This window comes from Coregonus lavaretus (assembly GCF_964263955.1).
Source record: "Coregonus lavaretus genome assembly, contig: HAP1_SCAFFOLD_541, whole genome shotgun sequence".
In the NCBI taxonomy this organism is placed as follows: Eukaryota; Metazoa; Chordata; class Actinopteri; order Salmoniformes; family Salmonidae; genus Coregonus; species Coregonus lavaretus.
This window is the reverse complement of record NW_028164151.1, coordinates 10,834-34,937: the sequence shown is the minus strand read 5'-3', so window position 1 is coordinate 34,937 and position 24,104 is coordinate 10,834. Positions and strand designations below refer to the sequence as shown.

The following is a 24,104-nucleotide window of genomic DNA, read 5'->3' as shown; positions in this document are numbered from 1 at the left end:
GATATCAGTTTGTCTCTGTGAATGGTCTGTCCTCCGACAAATCAACTGTACATTTCGGTGTTCCTCAAGGTTCCGTTTTAGGACCACTATTGTTTTCACTATATATTTTACCTCTTGGGGATGTTATTCGAAAACATAATGTTAACTTTCACTGCTATGCGGATGACACACAGCTGTACATTTCAATGAAACATGGTGAAGCCCCAAAATTGCCCTCGCTATTAGTTTCATCAGACCAGAGAATCTTGTTTCTCATGGTCTGAGAGTCCTTTAGGTGCCTTTTGGCAAACTCCAAGCGGGCTGTCATGTGCCTTTTACTGAGGAGTGGCTTCTGTCTGGCCACTCTACCATAAAGGCCTGATTGGTGGAGTTCTGCTGAGATGGTTGTCCTTCTGGAAGGTTCTCCCATCTCCACAGAGGAACTCTGGAGCTCTGTCAGAGTGACCATTGGGTTCTTAGTCACCTCCCTGACCAAGGCCCTTCTCCCCCGCTTGCTCAGTTTGGCCGGGCGGCCAGCTCCAGGAAGAGTCTTGGTGGTTCCAAACTTCTTCCATTTAAGAATGATGGAGGCCACTGTGTTCTTGGGGACCTTCAATGATGCAGAAATGTTTTAGTACACTTCCCCAGATCTGTGCTTTGACACAATCCTGTCTCGGAGCTCTACGGACAATTCCTTCGACCTCATGGCTTGGTTTTTGCTCTGACATGCACTGTCAACTGTGGGACCTTATATAGACAGGTGTGTGCCTTTCCAAATCATGTCCAATCAATTGAATTTACCACAGTTGGACTCCAATCAAGTTGTAGAAACATCTCAAGGATGATCAATGGAAACAGGATGCACCTGAGCTCAATTTCGAGTCTCATAGCAAAGGGTCTGAATACTTATGTAAATATGGTATTTCTGTCTTTTTATTTTTAATACATTTGTAAACATTTACAAAAACCTGTTTTCGCTTTGTCATTATGGGGTATTGTGTGTAGATTGATGAAAAACATGTAGTTAATCAATTTTAAAATAAGGCTGTAACGTAACAAAATGTGGAAAAAGTTAAGGGGTCTGAATACTTTCCAAATGCACTGTACAAACCAATGGCTTGAGGGCCAGTCGACATGGTTTACTGTTGGACTAGTCCTGATTATAAAAGGCTGTCTTCAAGAACAATGCCATCTCCTCCAGGACTTGATGTAGATTAGCCTGGTTCTGAATGCCCCAATGCCATCTCCTCCAGGACTTGATGTAGATTAGCCTGGTTCTGAATGACATCTCCTCCAGGACTTAATGTAGATTAGCCTGGTTCTGAATGCCCCAATGACATCTCCTCCAGGACTTGATGTAGATTAGCCTGGTTCTGAATGCCCCAATGACATCTCCTCCAGGACTTGATGTAGATTAGCCTGGTTCTGAATGACATCTCCTCCAGGACTTGATGTAGATTAGCCTGATTCTGAATGCCCCAATGACATCTCCTCCAGGACTTGATGTAGATTAGCCTGGTTCTGAATGACATCTCCTCCAGGACTTAATGTTTATTAGCCTGGTTCTGAATGCCCCAATGACATCTCCTCCAGGACTTGATGTAGATTAGCCTGGTTCTGAATGCCCCAATGACATCTCCTCCAGGACTTGATGTAGATTAGCCTGGTTCTGAATGCCCCAATGACATCTCCTCCAGGACTTGATGTAGATTAGCCTGGTTCTGAATGACATCTCCTCCAGGACTTGATGTAGATTAGCCTGGTTCTGAATGCCCCAATGACATCTCCTCCTGGACTTGATGTACATTAGCCTGGTTCTGAATGCCATCTCCTCCAGGACTTGATGTACAGTGGGGAGAACAAGTATTTGATACACTGCCGATTTTGCAGGTTTTCCTACTTACAAAGCATGTAGAGGTCTGTAATTTTTTATCATAGGTACACTTCAACTGTGAAAAATCCAGGAAATCACATTGTATGATTTTTAAGTAATTAATTTGCATTTTATTGCATGACATAAGTATTTGATACATCAGAAAAGCAGAACTTAATATTTGGTAGAGAAACCTTTGTTTGCAATTACAGAGATCATACGTTTCCTGTAGGTCTTGACCAGGTTTGCACACACTGCAGCAGGGATTTTGGCCCACTCCTCCATACAGACCTTCTCCAGATCCTTCAGGTTTCGGGGCTGTCGCTGGGCAATACGGACTTTCAACTCCCTCCAAAGATTTTCTATTGGGTTCAGGTCTGGAGACTGGCTAGGCCACTCCAGGACCTTGAGATGCTTCTTACGGAGCCACTCCTTAGTTGCCCTGGCTGTGTGTTTCGGGTCGTTGTCATGCTGGAAGACCCAGCCACGACCCATCTTCAATGTTCTTACTGAGGGAAGGAGGTTGTTGGCCAAGATCTCGCGATACATGGCCCCATCCATCCTCCCCTCAATACGGTGCAGTCGTCCTGTCTCCTTTGCAGAAAAGCATCCCCAAAGAATGATGTTTCCACCTCCATGCTTTACGGTTGGGATGGTGTTCTTGGGGTTGTACTCATCCTTCTTCTTCCTCCAAACACGGCGAGTGGAGTTTAGACCAAAAAGCTATATTTTTGTCTCATCAGACCACATGACCTTCTCCCATTCCTCCTCTGGATCATCCAGATGGTCATTGGCAAACTTCAGACGGGCCTGGACATGCGCTGGCTTGAGCAGGGGGACCTTGCGTGCGCTGCAGGATTTTAATCCATGACGGCGTAGTGTGTTACTAATGGTTTTCTTTGAGACTGTGGTCCCAGCTCTCTTCAGGTCATTGACCAGGTCCTGCTGTGTAGTTCTGGGCTGATCCCTCACCTTCCTCACGATCATTGATGCCCCAAGAGGTGAGATCTTGCATGGAGCCCCAGACCAAGGATGATTGACCGTCATCTTGAACTTCTTCCATTTTCTAATAATTGCGCCAACAGTTGTTGCCTTCTCACCAAGCTGCTTGCCTATTGTCCTGTAGCCCATCCCAGCCTTGTGCAGGTCTACAATTTTATCCCTGATGTCCTTACACAGCTCTCTGGTCTTGGCCATTGTGGAGAGGTTGGAGTCTGTTTGATTGAGTGTGTGGACAGGTGTCTTCCTTGGACGTAGGAATGATGTCTAAGGGAGCTGGCTCTTCTCACTATGATAGGTTGTTATGATAATCTTGTGCCTGGCTGAATTGTGCAACAAATGGCGCCGAGGAGATGAGCCAACGGATTGGCTGAGTAGAGTTTTTAAACCACACTCAGTTCTTTACTCTAATTGGCCAGCAGAGAAGTGGGAAATTCCCTCTGTCAGAGTATTTGAGTATTGAATCTGAAACAAAGTGTTAGTTCTCTGGGGTGCCCTGCGAGGTATTTCAAAGAGCCCGTATATACGAAACATCATATTTACCATTGAAGGTTTTTGCATTAATTAAAATAACTAGTATATCTTAGAAGTCGTGTTGACCTCTTTTGTTCCTAATACCAGATTTGAATTGACGCGACTTTGACAGTTTGTAGGCGAGAGAGTCTCATCTTTCAATAGAGTGGTTATAATACTTTGTAGGCCAAACCGTTCGGATGCTACATACGATTTTGTGAGAAGACCGATTTTCGGGACCCCTCATGGTCTGACAAACACCGCTCTAGCTCTGCCACCTTTCACAGCAGACACGGAAGGGCGATATCGGCGGATGTCAGCCCACGCTAAAAACCCAGATATCTCTAGTTTAAACAGCCTGGGATTGATTTATTATGTTAATTAGATTTCCGCGGGAGGCGCGACCATTTTAGGCTAAGGGTTTTTAAATTTATAGACGGAGCTATGGATGCAAGTACATGACCATACATGATATCAAAATTAAACCATGTTTTAAGGCTATGGTGTTTGTTATCAAGCATTGGAGTAAAACAAACTTATATTTTTGGTTCTGATGGGGTACGACAGCTGAACTAAGCTCATGAGGCATTTATGAGTTAGATTCTTCAAGAATGAATCAGTATATAATTAATTCATAGTCCAAAAATGGATGTAGCAACTAAGGATTCTAGCTTTAAAGACCCAATGCAGGCATTTTTATATCAATATCAAATCATTTCTGGTTAACAATTAATGAAGTACTTTACTGTAATAGATTTCCATTCAAATGGAGAAAAAAAATGCTTTTTTAGCAAAAGAAACTATTTCTCAAGCAAGAATTTAGCTAGGACTGTCTGCGAGTGGTCTAGGTGGGGAGGGGAACACTGAAAACTAGCTGTTTTATAGAGCTGGCCAGATTGTAGTCCTAAAAAAAATGGAAATGAGTTACCTCTGGTTCGTTCAGCTATGGTATATTTCCCTATGGGGAAAATGAATGGGAAAGAATAGGGGTTTTGGGATAAACGCTGAAAATAAGGTCAGAGGTTAACAAAGGCTTAGTAGATCAAATCAAATGTTATTTGCCGCATGCGCCGAATACATCAGGTTGTTGACCTTACAGTGAAATGCTTACTAACAAGCCCCTTAACCAACAATGCAGTTTGATATGTCTTGTTCTATGAGATATCAATCAGTTAACATGATCTTTATGAATTATGAAGCCTTTGTGTTTAAAAATTAAAATAAAAGTCTGATTTACATAAATGCTTCAAATTTCACAAAATGGCGTTAGCTGATGAAGATGATCTCATAGAACAAAACGTATAAGATCTTCTAAGCCTGTGTTTACCACAGACCTTATTGACAGCCTTTTATCCAACCACACTACATCAATTCCATTCATTTCCCATAGGCTTTGTCCAATGAACCATGGCGGAGTTAGTACCTACAGAAATACACTATTACTATTGCTCTCCATTGGTGGAGAGGTTTGTTATTGGTCCATTAACCAATGTATAATTTAAACCTAACCTGACCTATCGCCTGATGCATTACCTTATGTATTACTGCCCCCCAGTGGCAAGAAGTGGCATCCCCCCAAAAACATATTTACAGTGCAGTGGGAAAGTATTCAGACCCTTTGAAAAACCAGTTGGGAACGACTACTCCCCTCTCCTCTACTGTCCACTACTGGGCTGTACTGGGATGTCCTCTCCTCTACTGTCCACTACTGGGCTGTACTGGGATGTCCTCTCCTCTACTGTCCACTACTGTGCTGTACTGGGATGTCCTCTCCTCTACTGTCCACTACTGGGCTGTACTGGGATGTCCTCTCCTCTACTGTCCACTACTGGGCTGTACTGGGATGTCCTCTCCTCTACTGTCCACTACTGGGCTGTACTGGGATGTCCTCTCCTCTACTGTCCACTACTGGGCTGTACTGGGATGTCCTCTCCTCTACTGTCCACTACTGGGCTGTACTGGGATGTCCTCTCCTCTACTGTCCACTACTGGGCTGTACTGGGATGTCCTCTCCTCTACTGTCCACTACTGGGCTGTACTGGGATGTCCTCTCCTCTACTGTCCACTACTGTGCTGTACTGGGATGTCCTCTCCTCTACTGTCCACTACTGGGCTGTACTGGGATGTCCTCTCCTCTACTGTCCACTACTGGGCTGTACTGGGATGTCCTCTCCTCTACTGTCCACTACTGGGCTGTACTGGGATGTCCTCTCCTCTACTGTCCACTACTGGGCTGTACTGGGATGTCCTCTCCTCTACTGTCCACTACTGGGCTGTACTGGGATGTCCTCTCCTCTACTGTCCACTACTGGGCTGTACTGGGATGTCCTCTCCTCTACTGTCCACTACTGGGCTGTACTGGGATGTCCTCTCCTCTACTGTCCACTACTGGGCTGTACTGGGATGTCCAAACTTGTGAAACATAGACGTCTTATGATTCGGTTAAATTTGGTCTGGTCCGGACCAACCAAATTCGGCCTTGTTGGGGGGTAGAATAATAGCCATATATGCAACAGGATGATTGTGGTTATTTCTACCTTTGTGTACCTAGTTAGGATACATCACCATGAAGAGAATTACATTCATATCATCATTATACATTTCTGTGTAGTACAGATCAGGGACCCATGATGAAATTCCTTTACCGTAATTCTGTTACCGGGTGTAAATCCACTTCACTTACTGTAGTTCATTAACCAAAATATATATTTTTCAAACTCAAGGTGTCATGTCATAGCTGACACCCCATTTGTTCTGAAAAAATCTTTTGTTTTTGGAAAACGTGGTCGCATAAAAAACTGAGGGAGATTTTACTGTAACTCTGTTTCCAAACTTTGCATCTGCAGTTCTTCCAGTTTCTGTGTAAATTGTTTGAACGAGTCCTTGCGTATATACAGTTGTTGTAATAGTCAAACCAAAGCTAAACTTAGAAAATAAATGCTTTTTGTTTGGGATACATTTTAAAGGGATAAATCTGAGTCTCAGTGTAATTCCGTTACCGTAGAATTGCCCATAACAAAGCAATGCGTGTCACCTTGTAGGCTACTACTAAACCAGAACAAGAAACAGTGGTGTGTAGCCTGTATTCTCTTAAAGGGTTAGGAAGAAATACCTGTCAGCTATTTTAACTGGCTGTAATGTCTACTTGGTAAATGTTTTATAATGACTACTACCGTCTTTCAATGTCAACTGGAAAGTCGATGTCTGTAATGTCTTTTAGTTTGGACCCCAGGTGTTATGGAGTCAGTTAATGGGGATCCAACCAGGTAGACTAGCTGTTGTTATGGAGTCAGCTAATGGGGATCCAACCAGGTAGACTAGCTGTTGTTATGGAGTCAGCTAATGGGGATCCAACCAGGGAGACTAGCTGTTGTTATGGAGTCAGCTAATGGGGATCCAACCAGGTAGACTAGCTGTTGTTATGGAGTCAGCTAATGGGGATCCAACCAGGTAGACTAGCTGTTGTTATGGAGTCAGCTAATGGGGATCCAACCAGGTAGACTAGCTGTTGTTATGGAGTCAGCTAATGGGGATCCAACCAGGTAGACTAGCTGTTGTTATGGAGTCAGCTAATGGAGATCCAAATCAAATTAATATATTGGACTGTGCATGTTTAAATGCAACATGAAGTCTCTGTTTGAACTTTGACCACTGACAGTAAAAGTGTTGTCATTGTTCATGTTACTTCAGCAATGTTCGGAAATATTGACTGTTCTGTTATTTCTTAGTGTAGGTAAGTGAGCTGTGACAAAAATTATTATCTCTGGGGAGAGAGAGGATGGGGTCCACTGCCTCTAAAATGTGTCTCTCTGGGGAGAGAGAGGAGGGGACCACTGCCTCTAAAATGAGTCTCTCTGGGGAGAGAGAGGAGGGGACCACTGCCTCTAAAATGAGTCTCTCTGGGGAGAGAGAGGAGGGAACCACTGCCTCTAAAATGAGTCTCTCTGGGGAGAGAGAGGAGGGAACCACTGCCTCTAAAATGAGTCTCTCTGGGGAGAGAGAGGAGGGAACCACTGCCTCTAAAATGACTCGAGACTCTATATACCACTGTCTCTCTGGGGAGGGAGGCATGTACTGCAGTTATCAGAGGTAAGAGATTAATTGTATAATATACAGTTCTCTTAAAAATATCAAACTAATGAAGAGAAAAGTGTTCACAAATTACATCAAATATAGGCCTATATCATTCATTTAAAAGGCCAAAAACCGATTTACCAATTGCAGACTGTAGCTTTATGAAGAAACATCAGGATTTCTATGAGTTCAGCTATACACTTGTTGAAATGATGTAGATGAGGTACTGATGAGATATTGATGAGGTGATCTGCCTCCCTGTTTTGTTCAGTGTCCAGAAGCCCAGAGCAGAGTCACCTGCCCCCAGCCTGCTATCAATGAAGAGTGATCAGCCACCTGCTTTCAGCCAGGAACCATTACCAGATGACAATAAGGAAGTGGAGAGTTTGGACAGTGAGGATGCATTAAAGATCACACACAACCTTCTGGACAGAAGAAGTAAGACTGTGTTTCATACAATATTACAAAGAACGGGACAAAGGCCCCTCTAACACACACACACACACACACACACACACACACACACACACACACACACACACACACACACACACACACACACACACACACACACAAACGTATGAGTCCCAACTCTCATTGTTTTCCTACAGGTCAAACTCTTCTGACAGTCCAACAAGACATTAAGGCTAAACTGAAACACAAGTATCAACACATATCTGAAAGAATTGGACACCATGGAAACCAAAGTCTGTTAAAGGACATCTACACAGAGCTCTACATCACAGAGGGTGGAAGTGGAGGGGTCAATAATGAACATGAGGTGAGACAGATAGAGATGGCATCCAAGAAACAAACTACACAAGAGACACCAATCAAATGCAACGACATCTTCAAGCCTTTACCTGGACAAGACAAACCTATCAGAACTGTGCTGACAAAAGGAATCGCTGGCATTGGAAAAACGGTCTCTGTGCAGAAGGTCATCCTTGACTGGGCAGAGGGAAAAGCAAATCAGGACGTTCATTTCATGTTTCCTCTTCCTTTCCGTGATCTGAACCTGAAAAAGGACCAATACAGTCTGATGCAACTTCTTTCCCACTACTTCTCAGAGCTGACAGAGATTGACAACATTGAACATGGTGAAACCAAAACTGTTTTCATTTTTGATGGTCTGGATGAGTGTCGACTTCCTCTAGACTTCAAAAACAATGAGAGGTGCTGTGATGTCACGAAGCCAACCTCAGTGGACGTGCTGCTGACAAACCTCATCAAGGGGAATCTGCTTCCCTCTGCTCTCCTCTGGATAACCTCACGGCCTGCAGCAGCCAATCAGATCCCACCTGAGTGTGTTGACCAGGTGACAGAGGTACGAGGGTTCAATGATCCACAGAAGGAGGAATACTTCAGGAAGAAAATCACAGATCAGAATCTGGCCAATGAAATCATCAAACACATGAAGACATCAAGGAGCCTCCACATCATGTGCCACATGCCAGTCTTCTGTTGGATATCAGCCACTGTCCTTGAGATGATGCTGAAAGAGGCAGAGAAGGATGAAGTCCCCAAAACTCAGACCCAGATGTACACACACTTCACGCTCATCCAAATCATTGTGAAGAACAAGAAGTACAACAAAGCCACAGAGACAAACCCAAAGGAACTGTCTCAGTCAGACAAAGAGATGATCCTGAAACTGGCAAAGCTGGCTTTCCAACAGCTGCAGAAGGGCAACCTGATCTTCTATGAGGAGGACCTGAGAGAGTGTGGCCTTGATGTCACAGAGGCATCAGAGTACTCAGCATTGTGTACAGAGATCTTTAAAGAAGAATCTGGGCTGAACCAAGAGAAGGTCTACAGCTTTGTGCATCTGAGCATGCAGGAGTTTCTAGCAGCAGTGCATGCTTTAGAATCATGTCTGGACAAGAAGGAAAATGTTTTTTCCACCACTAGTGAGGATGAAGAGGAGGAGTCAATCCAGTTGTCTGACTTACACAGGAGAGCAGTGGACCAGGCCTTGAAGAGTGAGAATGGACACCTGGACCTGTTCCTCCGCTTCCTTCTGGGTCTCTCACTGGAGTCCAATCAGAATCTGTTACGAGGCCTTCTGACACAGACAGGAAGTACAACACAGAGCAATGAGGAAACAGTTGAGAGAACAGTCAGGTACCTTTCAAACAAGATCAAATGGGAATCCTCACCAGAAAGGATCATCAACTTGTTCCACTGTCTGAATGAACTTGGTGCCAACTCTCTAGTTGAAGAAATGCAAACCTCCCTGCGATCAGGAACTCTTTCAGAAACAAGACTAAAACCTGACCAATGTTCAGCCCTGGCCTACCTGTTACTGATGTCAGAGGAGGTGCTGGAGGAGTTTGACCTGAAGACATACACCACATCAGAGGAAGGTTATCAGAGGTTGCTGCCGGTAGTGAAAACCTGCAAGAGAGCACTGTAAGTTCTGCTATTGAGTTGATGTATACATTATCATTATTCTGAAGGATTTGTATATCTAACAGATGATCTCCTCTCTCCAGACTGGCTGGCTGTAAACTCACATATGAATCCTGTGAGACTCTGACTTCAGCTCTGCAGACACCAAACTCCCCCCTGAGAGAACTGGACCTCAGCTACAATGACCTGGGAGACAGAGGAGTGGAGCTGCTCTGTGTTGGACTAACCAGTCCACTCTGCAACATACAGACACTAGTGTGAGTTAACTTTATTCATTATGAGTTATTATGTGTATGTTTTAAACATTATTTGAACGTCTTGGTAAATATGCAGAAACATACATAAAATGTGATAAATATATCAAACTAAGGTTAAATGTCTTGAGTGAGTTAGTATGTTTTTAACATTGGTTAATCATGTGTCCTTCTGTTATTGTCTTAATGCATCTCATTATTCTTAAAGCTTTGCATATTTAACAGTATATCACTATATCTCCTCTCTCCAGACTGGCTGGCTGTAAACTCACATATGAATCCTGTGAGACTCTGGCTTCAGCTCTGCAGACACCAAACTCCCCCCTGAGAGAACTGGACCTCAGCTACAATGACCTGGGAGACAGCGGAGTGGAGCTGCTCTGTGTTGGACTAACCAGTACACTCTGCAACATACAGACACTAGTGTGAGTTAACTATCTTCAGTATCCACTGTGAGTGTTTATATATTATGTATGTACTGTATACTGAACAAGAATATAAACGCAACATGCAATTATTTGAAAGGTTTTACTGAGTTACAGTTCATATGAGGAAATCAGTCAATTGAAATAAATTCATTAGGCCCTAATCTATGGATTTCACATAAATGGGAATTCAGATATGCATCTGTTGGTCACAGATACCTTTAAAACCAGTCCGTATCTGGTGTGACCACCATTTGCCTCATGCAGCGCGACACATCTCCTTCTCATAGAGTTGATCAGGCTGTTGATTGTGGCCTGTGGAATGTTGTCCCACTCCTCTACAATGGCTGTGCGAAGTTGCTGAAAACTTCCGGGTACTGGAAGACGCTGTCGTACACGTCGATCCAGAGCATCCCAAACATGCATGTCTGGTGAGTATGCAGTCCATGGAAGAACTGGGACATTTTCAGCTTCCAGGAAATGTATACAGATCCTTGCGACACGGGGCCGTGCATTATCATGCTGAAACATGAGGTGATGGCGGCGGTTGAATGGCACGACAATGGGCCTCAGGATCTCATCACGGTATCTTTGTGTATTCAAATTGCCATCGATAAAATGTGATTTTGTTCATTGTCCGTAGCTTATGCCGGCCCATACCATAACCCCTCCGCCACCATGGGGCACTCTGTTCACAATGTTGACATCAGCAAACCGCTCGCCCACACAATGCCATCACGACGCCATACACGCTTTCTGCCATCTTCCCGGTACAGTTGAAACCGAGATTCATCCGTGAAGAGCACACTTCTCCAGTGTGCCAGTGGCCATCGAAGGTGAGCATTTGCCCACAGAAGTCGGTTACGACGCCGAACTGCAGTCAGGTCAAGACCCTGGTGAGGATGACGAGCACGCAGATGAGCTTCCCTGAGACGGTTTCTGACAGTTTGTGCAGAAAGTATTCGGTTGTGAAAACCCACAGTTAAATCAGCTGTCCTGGTGGCTTGTCTCAGACCATCCTGCAGGTGAAGAAGCCGGATGTGGAGGTCCTGGGCTGGCGTGGTTACATGTGGTCTGCGGTTGTGAGGCCGGTAGGATGTACTGCCAAATTCTCTAAAACGATGTTGGAGGCGGTTTATGGAAGAGAAATTAACATAAAATTATCTAGCAACAGCTCTGGTGGACATTCCTGCAGTCATCATGCCAATTGCACGCTCCCTCAAAACTTGACACATCTGTGGCATTGTGTTGTGTGACAAAACTGTACATTTCAGAGTGGCCTTTTATTGTCCCCAGCACAAGGTGCACCTGTGTAATGATCATGCAGTTTAATCAGCTTCTTGATATACCACACCTGTCAGGTGAATGGATTATCTTAAGAAAATGGATTATCTTAACAAAGGGGAAATGCTCACTAACAGGGATCTAAACAAATTTATGCACAACATTTGAGAGAACTAAGCTTTTGTGCGTATGGAACATATCTGGGATATTTTATTGCAGCTCATGAAACGTGGGACCTACACTTTACATGTTGGGTTTATATTTATGTTCAGTATAGTTAGTATGTGTATGTTTTTAACATTATTTTAACATTTTGGGACATCTCCAGAAACATACATAACATATATAAAACTAAGGTAAATATCTTGAGTGAGTTAGTATGTTTTTAACATTGGTTAATCATGTGTCCTTCTGTTATTATCTTAATGCATCTCATTATTGTTAAAGCTTTGCATATTTAACAGTGTATCAACATATCTCCTCTCTCCAGACTGGCTGGCTGTAAACTCACATATAAATCCTGTGAGACTCTGGCTTCAGCTCTGCAGACACCAAACTCCCCCCTGAGAGAACTGGACCTCAGCTACAATGACCTGGGAGACAGAGAAGTGGAGCTGCTCTGTGTTGGACTACCCAGTCCACTCTGCAACATACAGACACTAGTGTGAGTTAACTATCTTCAGTATGAGTTATTATGTGGATGTTTTAAACATTTGTTAATCATGTGCTCTTCTGTCCTCTAGTCTAGGTCAGTGTGGTCTGACAGAGGGTTGCTGTTCAGATCTGGCCTCAGTCCTGAGTTCACCCAACTCACAACTGAAACAACTGGAGCTGAGAGACAATGACCTGCAGGACTCAGGAGTTACACTGCTGTCTGCTGGACTGGAGGATCCAGACTGTAAACTACACACACTGGGGTAAGTACAGCTGTTTCAGTCAGGTCGGTACTGAGCTGAGTTACACTGCCCTCTGCTGGACTGGAGGATCCAGACTGTAAACTACACACACTGGGGTATGCACAGCTGTTTCAGTCAGGTCGGTACTGAGCTGAGTAAAACAAATACTCTGAACATCTGATGTTTCATGACAATTTTTGTGTCATGGACAAATATATGGGTGTCCTACAAGATGATTGACACCAGTCCACCAACCTAGACAGCTGTTGTGTCTCTCTGTAGGCTGTCTGGCTGTCTGGTCACAGAGGAGGGCTGTGCTGCTCTGTCTTCAGCTCTGAGGTCAAACCCCTCCCACCTGAAAGAGCTGGACCTGAGCTACAATCACCCAGGAGACTCTGCAGGGGGACTGCTTTCAGCTGCTCTGGTGGATCCCACAGATAAACTGATGAAGCTGAAGTAAGTCAGAATAGATGTCCTAATAGTGTGAGCAGTGGTTGTGTCCTATGTAGTGTAGTAGGTTCAGTAACATGAGGACATGATGGTAGAATACAGGGGAAGTTTACCCAGCAGGCTGTGCACTCCAACACAGCATACATCATCACCACATGAATACTCTTCTTCTGCATCTCTGATATCCTGTTGGAATTGTACTCTGTTCTGTATGCAGTATGTAGGATAGAATACCTGTATTTCTCTAGTAATGAATTGTACTCTGTTCTGTATGCAGTAGGTAGGATAGAATACCTGTATGTCTCTAGTAATGAATTGTACTCTGTTCTGTATGCAGTATGTAGGATAGAATACCTGTATTTCTCTAGTAATGAATTGTACTCTGTTCTGTATGCAGTAGGTAGGATAGAATACCTGTATTTCTCTAGTAATGAATTGTACTCTGTTCTGTATGCAGTAGGTAGGATAGAATACCTGTATTTCTCTAGTAATGAATTGTACTCTGTTCTGTATGCAGTATGTAGGATAGAATACCTGTATGTCTCTAGTAATGAATTGTACTCTGTTCTGTATGCAGTAGGTAGGATAGAATACCTGTATGTCTCTACTAATGAACTTGGATAGTGCACCAGAACACAACAATATGGTTTAAATGTTGACTGCTTTATTAGGTCTTTGTCAGTCAATAACCTGTTTCTCCTACAGTGTGGATCATGGTGGAGAGTTCAGGCTGAAATCAGGGCTGATGAAATGTAAGTCTCTTCAATCCTAATTAACTACATATTCAGAACTACAGTAACATAGTAACTAATCAATACTTGTTCTGTACCTACAGAACAACATTTTATATGAAGATGTGGTTTGATTAAACTCTCATTTTGTCTACAGATGCCTGTCATCTCACCCTGGACCCAAATACAGCAAACCCAAACCTGATACTGTCTGAGGGGAACAGGAAGGTGACACGGGTGGAGGAGAAGCAGCATTATGAAGACCATCCAGACAGATTTGACCGTCATCCCCAAGTTCTCTGCAGAGAAGGCTTATCTGGATCTCGTTATTACTGGGAGGTGGAGAGGGATGGTGACGTGGCTGTCATTGGTGTGGTGTACAAAGGAATGCAGAGGAAGGGAGTGATGGACAGTTGGATTGGACTCAACGGGAAGTCCTGGAGTTTATTCTACTCTGACAGTGGATATAAGTTTTACCATGCTGGAGTCGACAGATCCATCCCTGGTCCTTTTTCTAACAGAGTTGGAGTGTATCTGGACTGGCCAGCTGGTACTTTGTCCTTCTATAGTGTGTCCTCCTCTGGTACACTGACACACCTTTACACAGAACACACCACATTCACTGAACCCCTCTATCCTGGGTTTAGGGTTTATTCCTCCTCCTCCTCAGTGACCCTGTGTCAGATAGATGACCAACACATTCAAAGGTGAGTCATAGCAATGTTTCATCATGTGTTTTCCTCTGGAATCATTCCTACAATTAGATTAGTATTCGTGTGTTTTAATGTGTTCTGTTGGACCTACAGACAGTTAGATTAGTAGTAGTGGTGTGTTTTAATGTGTTCTGTTGGACCTACAGACAGTTAGATTAGTAGTGGTGGTGTGTTTTTAATGTGTTCTGTTGGACCTACAGACAGTTAGATTAGTAGTAGTGGTGTGTTTTAATGTGCTCTGTTGGACCTACAGACAGTTAGATTAGTAGTGGTGGTGTGTTTTAATGTGTTCTGTTGGACCTACAGAGAGTTAGATTAGTAGTAGTGGTGTGTTTTAATGTGTTCTGTTGGACCTACAGACAGTTAGATTAGTAGTAGTGGTGTGTTTTAATGTGTTCTGTTGGACCTACAGACAGTTAGATTAGTAGTGGTGTGTTTTAATGTGTTCTGTTGGACCTACAGACAGTTAGATTAGTAGTAGGGGTGTGTTTTAATGTGTTCTGTTGGACCTACAGACAGTTAGATTAGTAGTAGTGGTGTGTTTTAATGTGTTCTGTTGGACCTTCAGAGAGTTAGATTAGTAGTAGTGGTGTGTTTTAATGTGTTCTGTTGGACCTACAGACAGTTAGATTAGTAGTAGTGGTTTGTTTTAATGTGTTCTGTTGGACCTACAGACAGTTAGATTAGTAGTAGTGGTGTGTTTTAATGTGTTCTGTTGGACCTACAGACAGTTAGATTAGTAGTAGTGGTGTGTTTTAATGTGTTCTGTTGGACCTACAGACAGTTAGATTAGTAGTAGTGGTGTGTTTTAATGTGTTCTGTTGGACCTACAGACAGTTAGATTAGTAGTAGTGGTGTGTTTTAATGTGTTCTGTTGGACCTACAGACAGTTAGATTAGTGGTGGTGGTGTGTTTTAATGTGTTCTGTTGGACCTACAGACAGTTAGATTAGTAGTAGTGGTGTGTTTTAATGTGTTCTGTTGGACCTACAGACAGTTAGATTAGTAGTAGTGGTGTGTTTTAATGTGTTCTGTTGGACCTACAGACAGTTAGATTAGTAGTAGTGGTGTGTTTTAATGTGTTCTGTTGGATGTACAGATGTTTCCTCTCCTATGTCTCACTGTAGTGTCAGTTTCACTCTAACCACAAGAGGGCATCAGAACCTGTTAAAATGATACCTGGTGACTTCACGTCTCTAGGGGCTTTCATCAAGATAAGCAATGTCACCTGTAATGTCACCATCAGTATTGACTTCATGGAAGTTGACATAGTGTTATTTCACATTTGGCAATGCACCCTACATAGGGAGCTGTTCTGTCACCCTTTATACAGCCTTTGTATTGCTTATGAAGACTGTATGTATGCTATATAAAGCCTTTATAAGTTGTATTTAGTTTAATCACAGTCTATCCTTCTGCTTTCCCAACACCAGAGACCATGGTGGAGAGTGTTGTATCAAGCCTGGACCTGAGAACACCAGAGACCAGATATGTGAGTGTTAACTGATAATTGTTTTAAAATCAAAATAGGATTAAAGCGTTCTTTAGTCCCAGGCAAGGAACACAATCATGATCTATTTGGTCAAAACAAACTTAAAGGTAGAGTCAGCAATATGATGTAGATGCACAAAGTAAACATCATAGTGGGTAAACTTCTACAACAACTAAGGGCATTGGAGCGCGATGCTAAACTCCTCTGTTTTGGTCCCGTGGCTACCACGCTGTAAGAGAGTGAAGAGAACCCGTGCACATGGGCAGATACTGTGTGAGAGAGAAGTCAGGCATCTTGCTCATCACAATATCTTCGGTGCTGCTCGTACAACATCATTTAGCTGACTCTATCTTTAAGCTCTCATCCTGGGATCTACCAGAAATCAGGCCCCCAACATCTCCAAAACATGGACCAGAACCATGTTGTTTCCTGCTTCCACAAACATTCATTAATATAACACTAATGTCAGATTATGGTATGATAATGAGTGTACATTCTGAGACTGTTGCTCACTTACATTCATTTTTATTACAAGTCTGTTTAATAATGATTAATTCATTATTACATGAGATTGTCCGTTTTAAATAACAACTACTTTTGACTTCAGGGATTCCTCAGAGCTGTAAGACTTGTGACCATGTTGAGGTAAGTCATAATGTCAATTCTCACTTTTACATACCTTCAGGAGTCAGGCACAGTCTGAAAGCCAGGTGTGTACTGACCAACCATTCATACTGGGATATAGACAGTCCTGTGTTCTGCTTTAGTAATATAAACACAGTCTGAAAGCCAGGTGTGTACTGACCAACCATTCATACTGGGATATAGACAGTCCTGTGTTCTGCTTTAGTAATATAAACACAGTCTGAAAGCCAGGTGTGTACTGACCAACCATTCATACTGGGATATAGACAGTCCTGTGTTCTGCTTTAGTAATATAAACACAGTCTGAAAGCCAGGTGTGTACTGACCAACCATTCATACTGGGATATAGACAGTCCTGTGTTCTGCTTTAGTAATATAAACACAGTCTGAAAGCCAGGTGTGTACTGACCAACCATTCATACTGGGATATAGACAGTCCTGTGTTCTGCTTGTAGGAATGCAGGATTTTAACTTCTGTCATATTTTGTCATTAGACAGTTTAATTGGATCAATCACCAGCATTCCATGTAACATTGAATAAATACATTAGATAAATTACTTTGTTCATTTAATGGGCCAGTTTCCCGGACAAAGATTAAGCCTAGTCTTGGACCTTAAATAACTTTCTATTGAAAGTTCCATTGATCATGCTTTAAGTCCAGCACTAGACTCAATCTGTGTCCAGGAAATTGGCCCCATATGTATAACTGACATGCTTGTCCTTGTTCAGGACTCCACACACTGGCTTCTGATTGAACCCTTGACTTCCACTGTCCAGGAAGTGACAATGTTCAGGTAAAATAACTACTTTTAACATTTCATTCCACTTGCTAGTGTATTTCCCCATTACCTTTGGGAATAGGCTTCTAATCCAACCTCTCCATTTGACGATTGACCCTCTCTACCATATCTTGTTGTTGCCCTCAGGCACAGGACACCCAAAGGGCGTTATGAGTGCACAGTGTCTGGGCTCCGCTGGGTGTGTGAGAGAGATGTCATTCTGAAGTATCACTTCAGGAACTGGGAACCCTACAGTCAACTTCTGAAAGACATGCAGTACGGACAAGGTGGTCCATTGCTGGACATCACTATGGAGTTAGGTGAACTGGAGGAAGTTCATCTGCCACACTTTGTCTGTTTAGGTAAAACCATATAGACATAGTATTCAGAAAGACATTTCCATGTAACTGAGTTTCACTTCCTGAATGAATAAATGAATATTCTGGGAGTTTGAGTTTACTGTGATCTGATACTGCATATTCTTTGTGTTTTAGTTGGATGAATAATACAATATTTGTCTTTCTGTCTCCTTTTTATTGTGTTGTTCAGGGACCAACCCTTCCCTGAGGAATGAGATGAAGATTCTTCATGTAGAGGAACATGGAGTGTCTGTTGAGGAAGTGCATGAGGTCACCAGATTCCATGCTAAGATTCTCCATCCCAGGTTCTCAGCTATCGCTGTTATACTGAGCTATATCTTTTGGCGGAACGTAGCTGTCCACTGTGACGTGGTCCTCTATATGGCAGTAAAAAAGGCAACAGTAATTTCACGGCTGTACATGCTCCTCAGAAACTCCAGTCAGAAAGAGGTGAGGCACCATCATTGAAGTGACAACAGTATGTTGAAACTTACTAAAGGAAAGCTGATAGGTTGTTGAAAATCTATAGATTACAGACAACATGCAGCTCTGTGAGAAATCTATTTCTGTCTCATTCATTTGAAGAGCCAGTAGACGGCACTCTTCTCTCTGTTCGAAGGAGAACCCAATGCCCCGGGGCAGTGAAGGGGATATTGCCCTGAGTAGTGTGCTGTCATTCGCATGGGACGTTAAACATGTTTCCTGACTCTCTGTGAACACAAGATCCCATGGCACTTATCATAAGAGTAGGGGTGTTAACCCCGGTGTCCTGGCTAAATTCACTATCTGGCCCTCATACCATCACGGCCACCTAATCATCCCCAGCTTCCAATTGGCTCATTCATCCCCTTTCCCCTGTAACACTTCCCGAGGTCGTTGCTGTAAAATAGACTCTCTTCTCAGTCAATTACCTGGTAAAATAAGGGTAAAATAAATAAAAAATAGTGTACACATTTTTTTGATGTTGACAAAAAAGGAATGCTCGGTGAACTGCATGTTGTGTGAATTAAGAGACTACATTGTTCAGACTGACTACCACACTGCTCATTTTCTAGGCTGTTCGGGACCGGGAGAAACATCAGGTGTCCCAAGGATATTCAGAATTGGTCCTGTCAAGTCCAAACGGGTCCTTAAAGCTGAACAGTTGGTTTGCACTCAAGAATCCCCATTCCACTTCCATCAATCCAGAGGTGCAGTTTTAGCAGGCTAAGGACATGAATCTGTCATATAATATATTAATAACTGGAATATCATTATATTTCTTTCTCTCTCTCTTTCTCTGTCTGTTGTCTCAATCGTTGCACCATATGACCTTCTACAGAAGATTCAGCTGTTACCTGCAGACACCACACCAAGCTGTTGTAAGATGGTTATGAGAAACACAGGGGTTGACATTGAGATGGAGTTAATCGGGGATGATGAGAGGACAGTATGGAGAGAGATGGTACCAACAGGTAGGAGAATATGTCAATCATAACTCTGTTATTTTCTGACAGATGCTATTTAGTGATTATAACCTCTTTTTGTTTTTTTCAGATGAATACATCCCTGAAACCCATTCAACTAGTAAGTAAACATGAGAGGTACAAACCAATGGCTTGAGGGCCAGTCGACATGGTTTACTGTTGGACTAGTCCTGATTATAAAAGGCTGTCTTCAAGATCAATGACATCTCCTCCAGGACTTGATGTAGATTAGCCTGGTTCTGAATGCCATCTCCTCCAGGACTTGATGTAGATTAGCCTGGTTCTGAATGCCCCAATGACATCTCCTCCAGGACTTGATGTAGATTAGCCTGGTTCTGAATGACATCTCCTCCAGGACTTGATGTAGATTAGCCTGGTTCTGAATGCCCCAATGACATCTCCTCCAGGACTTGATGTAGATTAGCCTGGTTCTGAATGACATCTCCTCCAGGACTTGATGTAGATTAGCCTGGTTCTGAATGCCCCAATGACATCTCCTCCAGGACTTGATGTAGATTAGCCTGGTTCTGAAGGACATCTCCTCCAGGACTTGATGTAGATTAGCCTGGTTCTGAAGGACATCTCCTCCAGGACTTGATGTATATTAGCCTGGTTCTGAATGACATCTCCTCCAGGACTTGATATAGATTAGCCTGGTTCTGAATGCCCCAATGACATCTCCTCCAGGACTTGATGTAGATTAGCCTGGTTCTGAATGCCATCTCCTCCAGGACTTGATGTAGATTAGCCTGGTTCTGAATGCCCCAATGACATCTCCTCCAGGACTTGATGTAGATTAGCCTGGTTCTGAATGCCCCAATGCCATCTCCTCCAGGACTTGATGTAGATTAGCCTGGTTCTGAATCCCCCAATGACATCTCCTCCAGGACTTGATGTAGATTAGCCTGGTTCTGAATGCCCCAATGACATCTCCTCCAGGACGTGATGTAGATTAGCCTGGTTCTGAATGCCCCAGCCTGTTTTTCTACGTCTGTGAAAACTGACCCTAAATATGAATGAAACAGTAGTGGTGTGATGTGTTCATTGATGCAGGTTGTTATTGTTACAGAATGTGTTCTTAATGCAACGATTAATAATACAATGAAGACTTTTACTGTAGGTCACTCTGAAAGAAGTCTGTTTCTAAATGTCTGAAATGTGAATGAACAAATGTAGTTATTTTATAACCTGCCTCTCTCAGGTGCTGTGTTGGGGGCAGGGCGTCCGGCTGAGAGCAGTCTGACTGGTTCTACAGAGCAGCAGCTGGGTTCTGTACGGACAGAGTTTGTGAGACGAGTGTCAGGACCTGTCCTGGATGGTCTGCTGGACGGACTCCTGCAACACACAGTCATCAACCAGGAGGAAATGGAGTCAGTAAAGGTGATAGCTGAGAGGGCAGAGAAGGCACGTGACATCATCGACATGGTGTTGAGAAAAGGAACTGAGTCATGTTCCAGGATGATCAACCTTCTTGGGGAGCTGGACCCCTGTCTTTGGTCACAGCTTCAGATCTAAAGTTGTAGCCAACCCCTGGGTGTGGGGAGACCAGGCAGAATAGACAGGCAGGGTGGTTCAACATGGTCTTGTTGTCTGTTGCTTTAATTCAGGCTCCTAAAAATGTACAGAAAATGTCAATCAAACATGACCACTATAATAGCAATAAACTAACCAAAGGTCCAGCCACACAGCCTCTCTCCTTCTGCAGCCTCCTGGAGATGTGGATCTTCTAGCAGGAGGGTCAGTTAGTCCTCCACTAGGTACCTAGCTGGACCCCTATCTAGCAGGAGGGTCAGTTAGTCCTCCACTAGGTACCTAGCTGGACCCCTATCTAGCAGGAGGGTAAGTTAGTCCTCCACTAGGTACCTAGCTGGACCCCTATCTAGCAGGAGGGTCAGTTAGTCCTCCACTAGGTACCTAGGTATGGACCCCTATCTAGCAGGAGGGTCAGTTAGTCCTCCACTAGGTACCTAGCTGGACCCCTATCTAGCAGGAGGGTCAGTTAGTCCTCCACTAGGTACCTAGGTATGGACCCCTATCTAGCAGGAGGGTCAGTTAGTCCTCCACTAGGTACCTAGGTATGGACCCCTATCTAGCAGGAGGGTCAGTTAGTCCTCCACTAGGTACCTAGCTGGACCCCTATCTAGCAGGAGGGTCAGTTAGTCCTCCACTAGGTACCTAGCTGGACCCCTATCTAGCAGGAGGGTCAGTTAGTCCTCCACTAGGTACCTAGCTGGACCCCTATCTAGCAGGAGGGTCAGTTAGTCCTCCACTAGGTACCTAGCTGGACCCCTATCTAGCAGGAGGGTCAGTTAGTCCTCCACTAGGTACCTAGCTGGACCCCTATCTAGCAGGAGGGTCAGTTAGTCCTCCACTAGGTACCTAGCTGGACCCCTATCTAGCAGGAGGATCAGTTAGTCCTCCACTAGGTACCTAGCTGGACCCCTATCTAGCAGGAGGATCAGTTAGTCCTCCACTAGGTACCTAGCTGGACCCCTATCTAGCAGGAGGATCAGTTAGTCCTCCACTAGGTACCTAGCTGGACCCCTATCTAGCAGGAGGGTCAGTTAGTCCTCCACTAGGTACCTAGGTATGGACCCCTATCTAGCAGGAGGGTCAGTTAGTCCTCCACTAGGTACCTAGCTGGACCCCTATCTAGCAGGAGGATCAGTTAGTCCTCCACTAGGTACCTAGCTGGACCCCTATCTAGCAGGAGGGTCAGTTAGTCCTCCACTAGGTACCTAGCTGGACCCCTATCTAGCAGGAGGGTCAGTTAGTCCTCCACTAGGTACCTAGCTGGACCCCTATCTAGCAGGAGGGTCAGTTAGTCCTCCACTAGGTAACTAGCTGGACCCCTATCTAGCAGGAGGGTCAGTTAGTCCTCCACTAGGTACCTAGCTGGACCCCTATCTAGCAGGAGGGTCAGTTAGTCCTCCACTAGGTACCTAGGTATGGACCCCTATCTAGCAGGAGGGTCAGTTAGTCCTCCACTAGGTACCTAGCTGGACCCCTATCTAGCAGGAGGGTCAGTTAGTCCTCCACTAGGTACCTAGGTATGGACCCCTATCTAGCAGGAGGGTCAGTTAGTCCTCCACTAGGTACCTAGCTGGACCCCTATCTACTAGGAGGGTCAGTTAGTCCTCCACTAGGTACCTAGCTGGACCCCTATCTAGCAGGAGGGTCAGTTAGTCCTCCACTAGGTACCTAGGTATGGACCCCTATCTAGCAGGAGGGTCAGTTAGTCCTCCACTAGGTACCTAGGTATGGACCCCTATCTAGCAGGAGGGTCAGTTAGTCCTCCACTAGGTACCTAGCTGGACCCCTATCTAGCAGGAGGGTCAGTTAGTCCTCCACTAGGTACCTAGCTGGACCCCTATCTAGCAGGAGGGTCAGTTAGTCCTCCACTAGGTACCTAGCTGGACCCCTATCTAGCAGGAGGGTCAGTTAGTCCTCCAGTAGGTACCTAGGTATGGACCCCTATCTAGCAGGAGGGTCAGTTAGTCCTCCACTAGGTACCTAGCTGGACCCCTATCTAGCAGGAGGGTCAGTTAGTCCTCCACTAGGTACCTAGCTGGACCCCTATCTAGCAGGAGGGTCAGTTAGTCCTCCACTAGGTACCTAGCTGGACCCCTATCTAGCAGGAGGGTCAGTTAGTCCTCCACTAGGTACCTAGCTGGACCCCTATCTAACAGGAGGATCAGTTAGTCCTCCACTAGGTACCTAGGTATGGACCCCTATCTAGCAGGAGGGTCAGTTAGTCCTCCACTAGGTACCTAGGTATGGACCCCTATCTAGCAGAACATGTTGATACAACTCTGTCTCTCTCTCACACCAACACACCTACCTACCTGATGTCTGTGTATTTTAAACTTTAGATTTTAAATTTCATTGTATACGCATTGTAAACATGTATTGTATACGCATTGTAAACATGTATTGTATACGCATTGTAAACATGTATTGTATACGTATTGTAAACATGTATTGTATACGCATTGTAAACATGTATTGTATACGCATTGTAAACATGTATTGTATACGCATTGTAAACATGTATTGTGATGTTATTGGAATTTACTTACTGTATTTGCATACTCACTGTGAATGTGTCCGGGAAAATGGCTCTGAGAATTTGGCATTCAACTTAAAACCACAGAAATGTATTTTATGAATATATTGTACAGTGTTGGCCTGATAGAGGTTAATGAGAGGGGCTGGATATCAACACAACCACCTCAGTCTATCAGCAGTTTTCTCAGTGAGAGCACATTGACCATTGACAGACATAAGGAGCTGTTCAACCTCTCACCCCTTTACCAATGACTTGAGAGTGGCTGAAGGACATATAAGGAGCTGTTCAACCTCTCACCCCTTTACCAATGACTTGAGAGTGGCTGAAGGACATATAAGGAGCTGTTCAACCTCTCTCCCCTTTACCAATGACTTGAGAGGCTAAAGGACATATAAGGAGCTGTTCAACCTCTCTCCCCTTTACCAATGACTTGAGAGTAGCTGAATGACATATAAGGAGCTGTTCAACCTCTCACCCCTTTACCAATGACTTGAGAGGCTGAAGGACATATAAGGAGCTGTTCAACCTCTCTCCCCTTTACCAATGACTTGAGAGGCTAAAGGACATATAAGGAGCTGTTCAACCTCTCTCCCCTTTACCAATGACTTGAGAGTGGCTGAAGGACATATAAGGAGCTGTTCAACCTATCACCCCTTTACCAATGACTTGAGAGTGGCTGAAGGACATATAA

At 44.0% G+C, this 24,104-nt stretch overlaps 1 protein-coding gene and 1 long non-coding RNA gene across 2 annotated transcripts; both read left to right on the top strand.

Annotated features, from left to right (window-relative positions):
- Positions 1-7,400: 7,400 nt before the first annotated feature.
- Positions 7,401-15,224, top strand: LOC311117408 (protein NLRC3-like). The gene is made up of 8 exons (XM_084192351.1): positions 7,401-7,453; positions 7,710-7,876; positions 8,050-9,850; positions 12,304-12,477; positions 12,557-12,730; positions 12,992-13,165; positions 13,865-13,911; positions 14,048-15,224. The coding sequence occupies exons 1-8, from the start codon at positions 7,434-7,436 to the stop codon at positions 14,599-14,601; spliced, it is 3,111 nt and encodes a 1,036-aa protein (XP_084048477.1). The 5' UTR covers positions 7,401-7,433; the 3' UTR covers positions 14,602-15,224.
- A 2,843-nt stretch (positions 15,225-18,067) lies between these two features.
- Positions 18,068-19,554, top strand: LOC311117407. The gene is made up of 4 exons (XR_014611621.1): positions 18,068-18,328; positions 18,934-19,068; positions 19,200-19,332; positions 19,415-19,554. It is a non-coding gene; the product is annotated as an uncharacterized lncRNA (long non-coding RNA).
- The last annotated feature ends 4,550 nt before the right edge of the window (positions 19,555-24,104 follow it).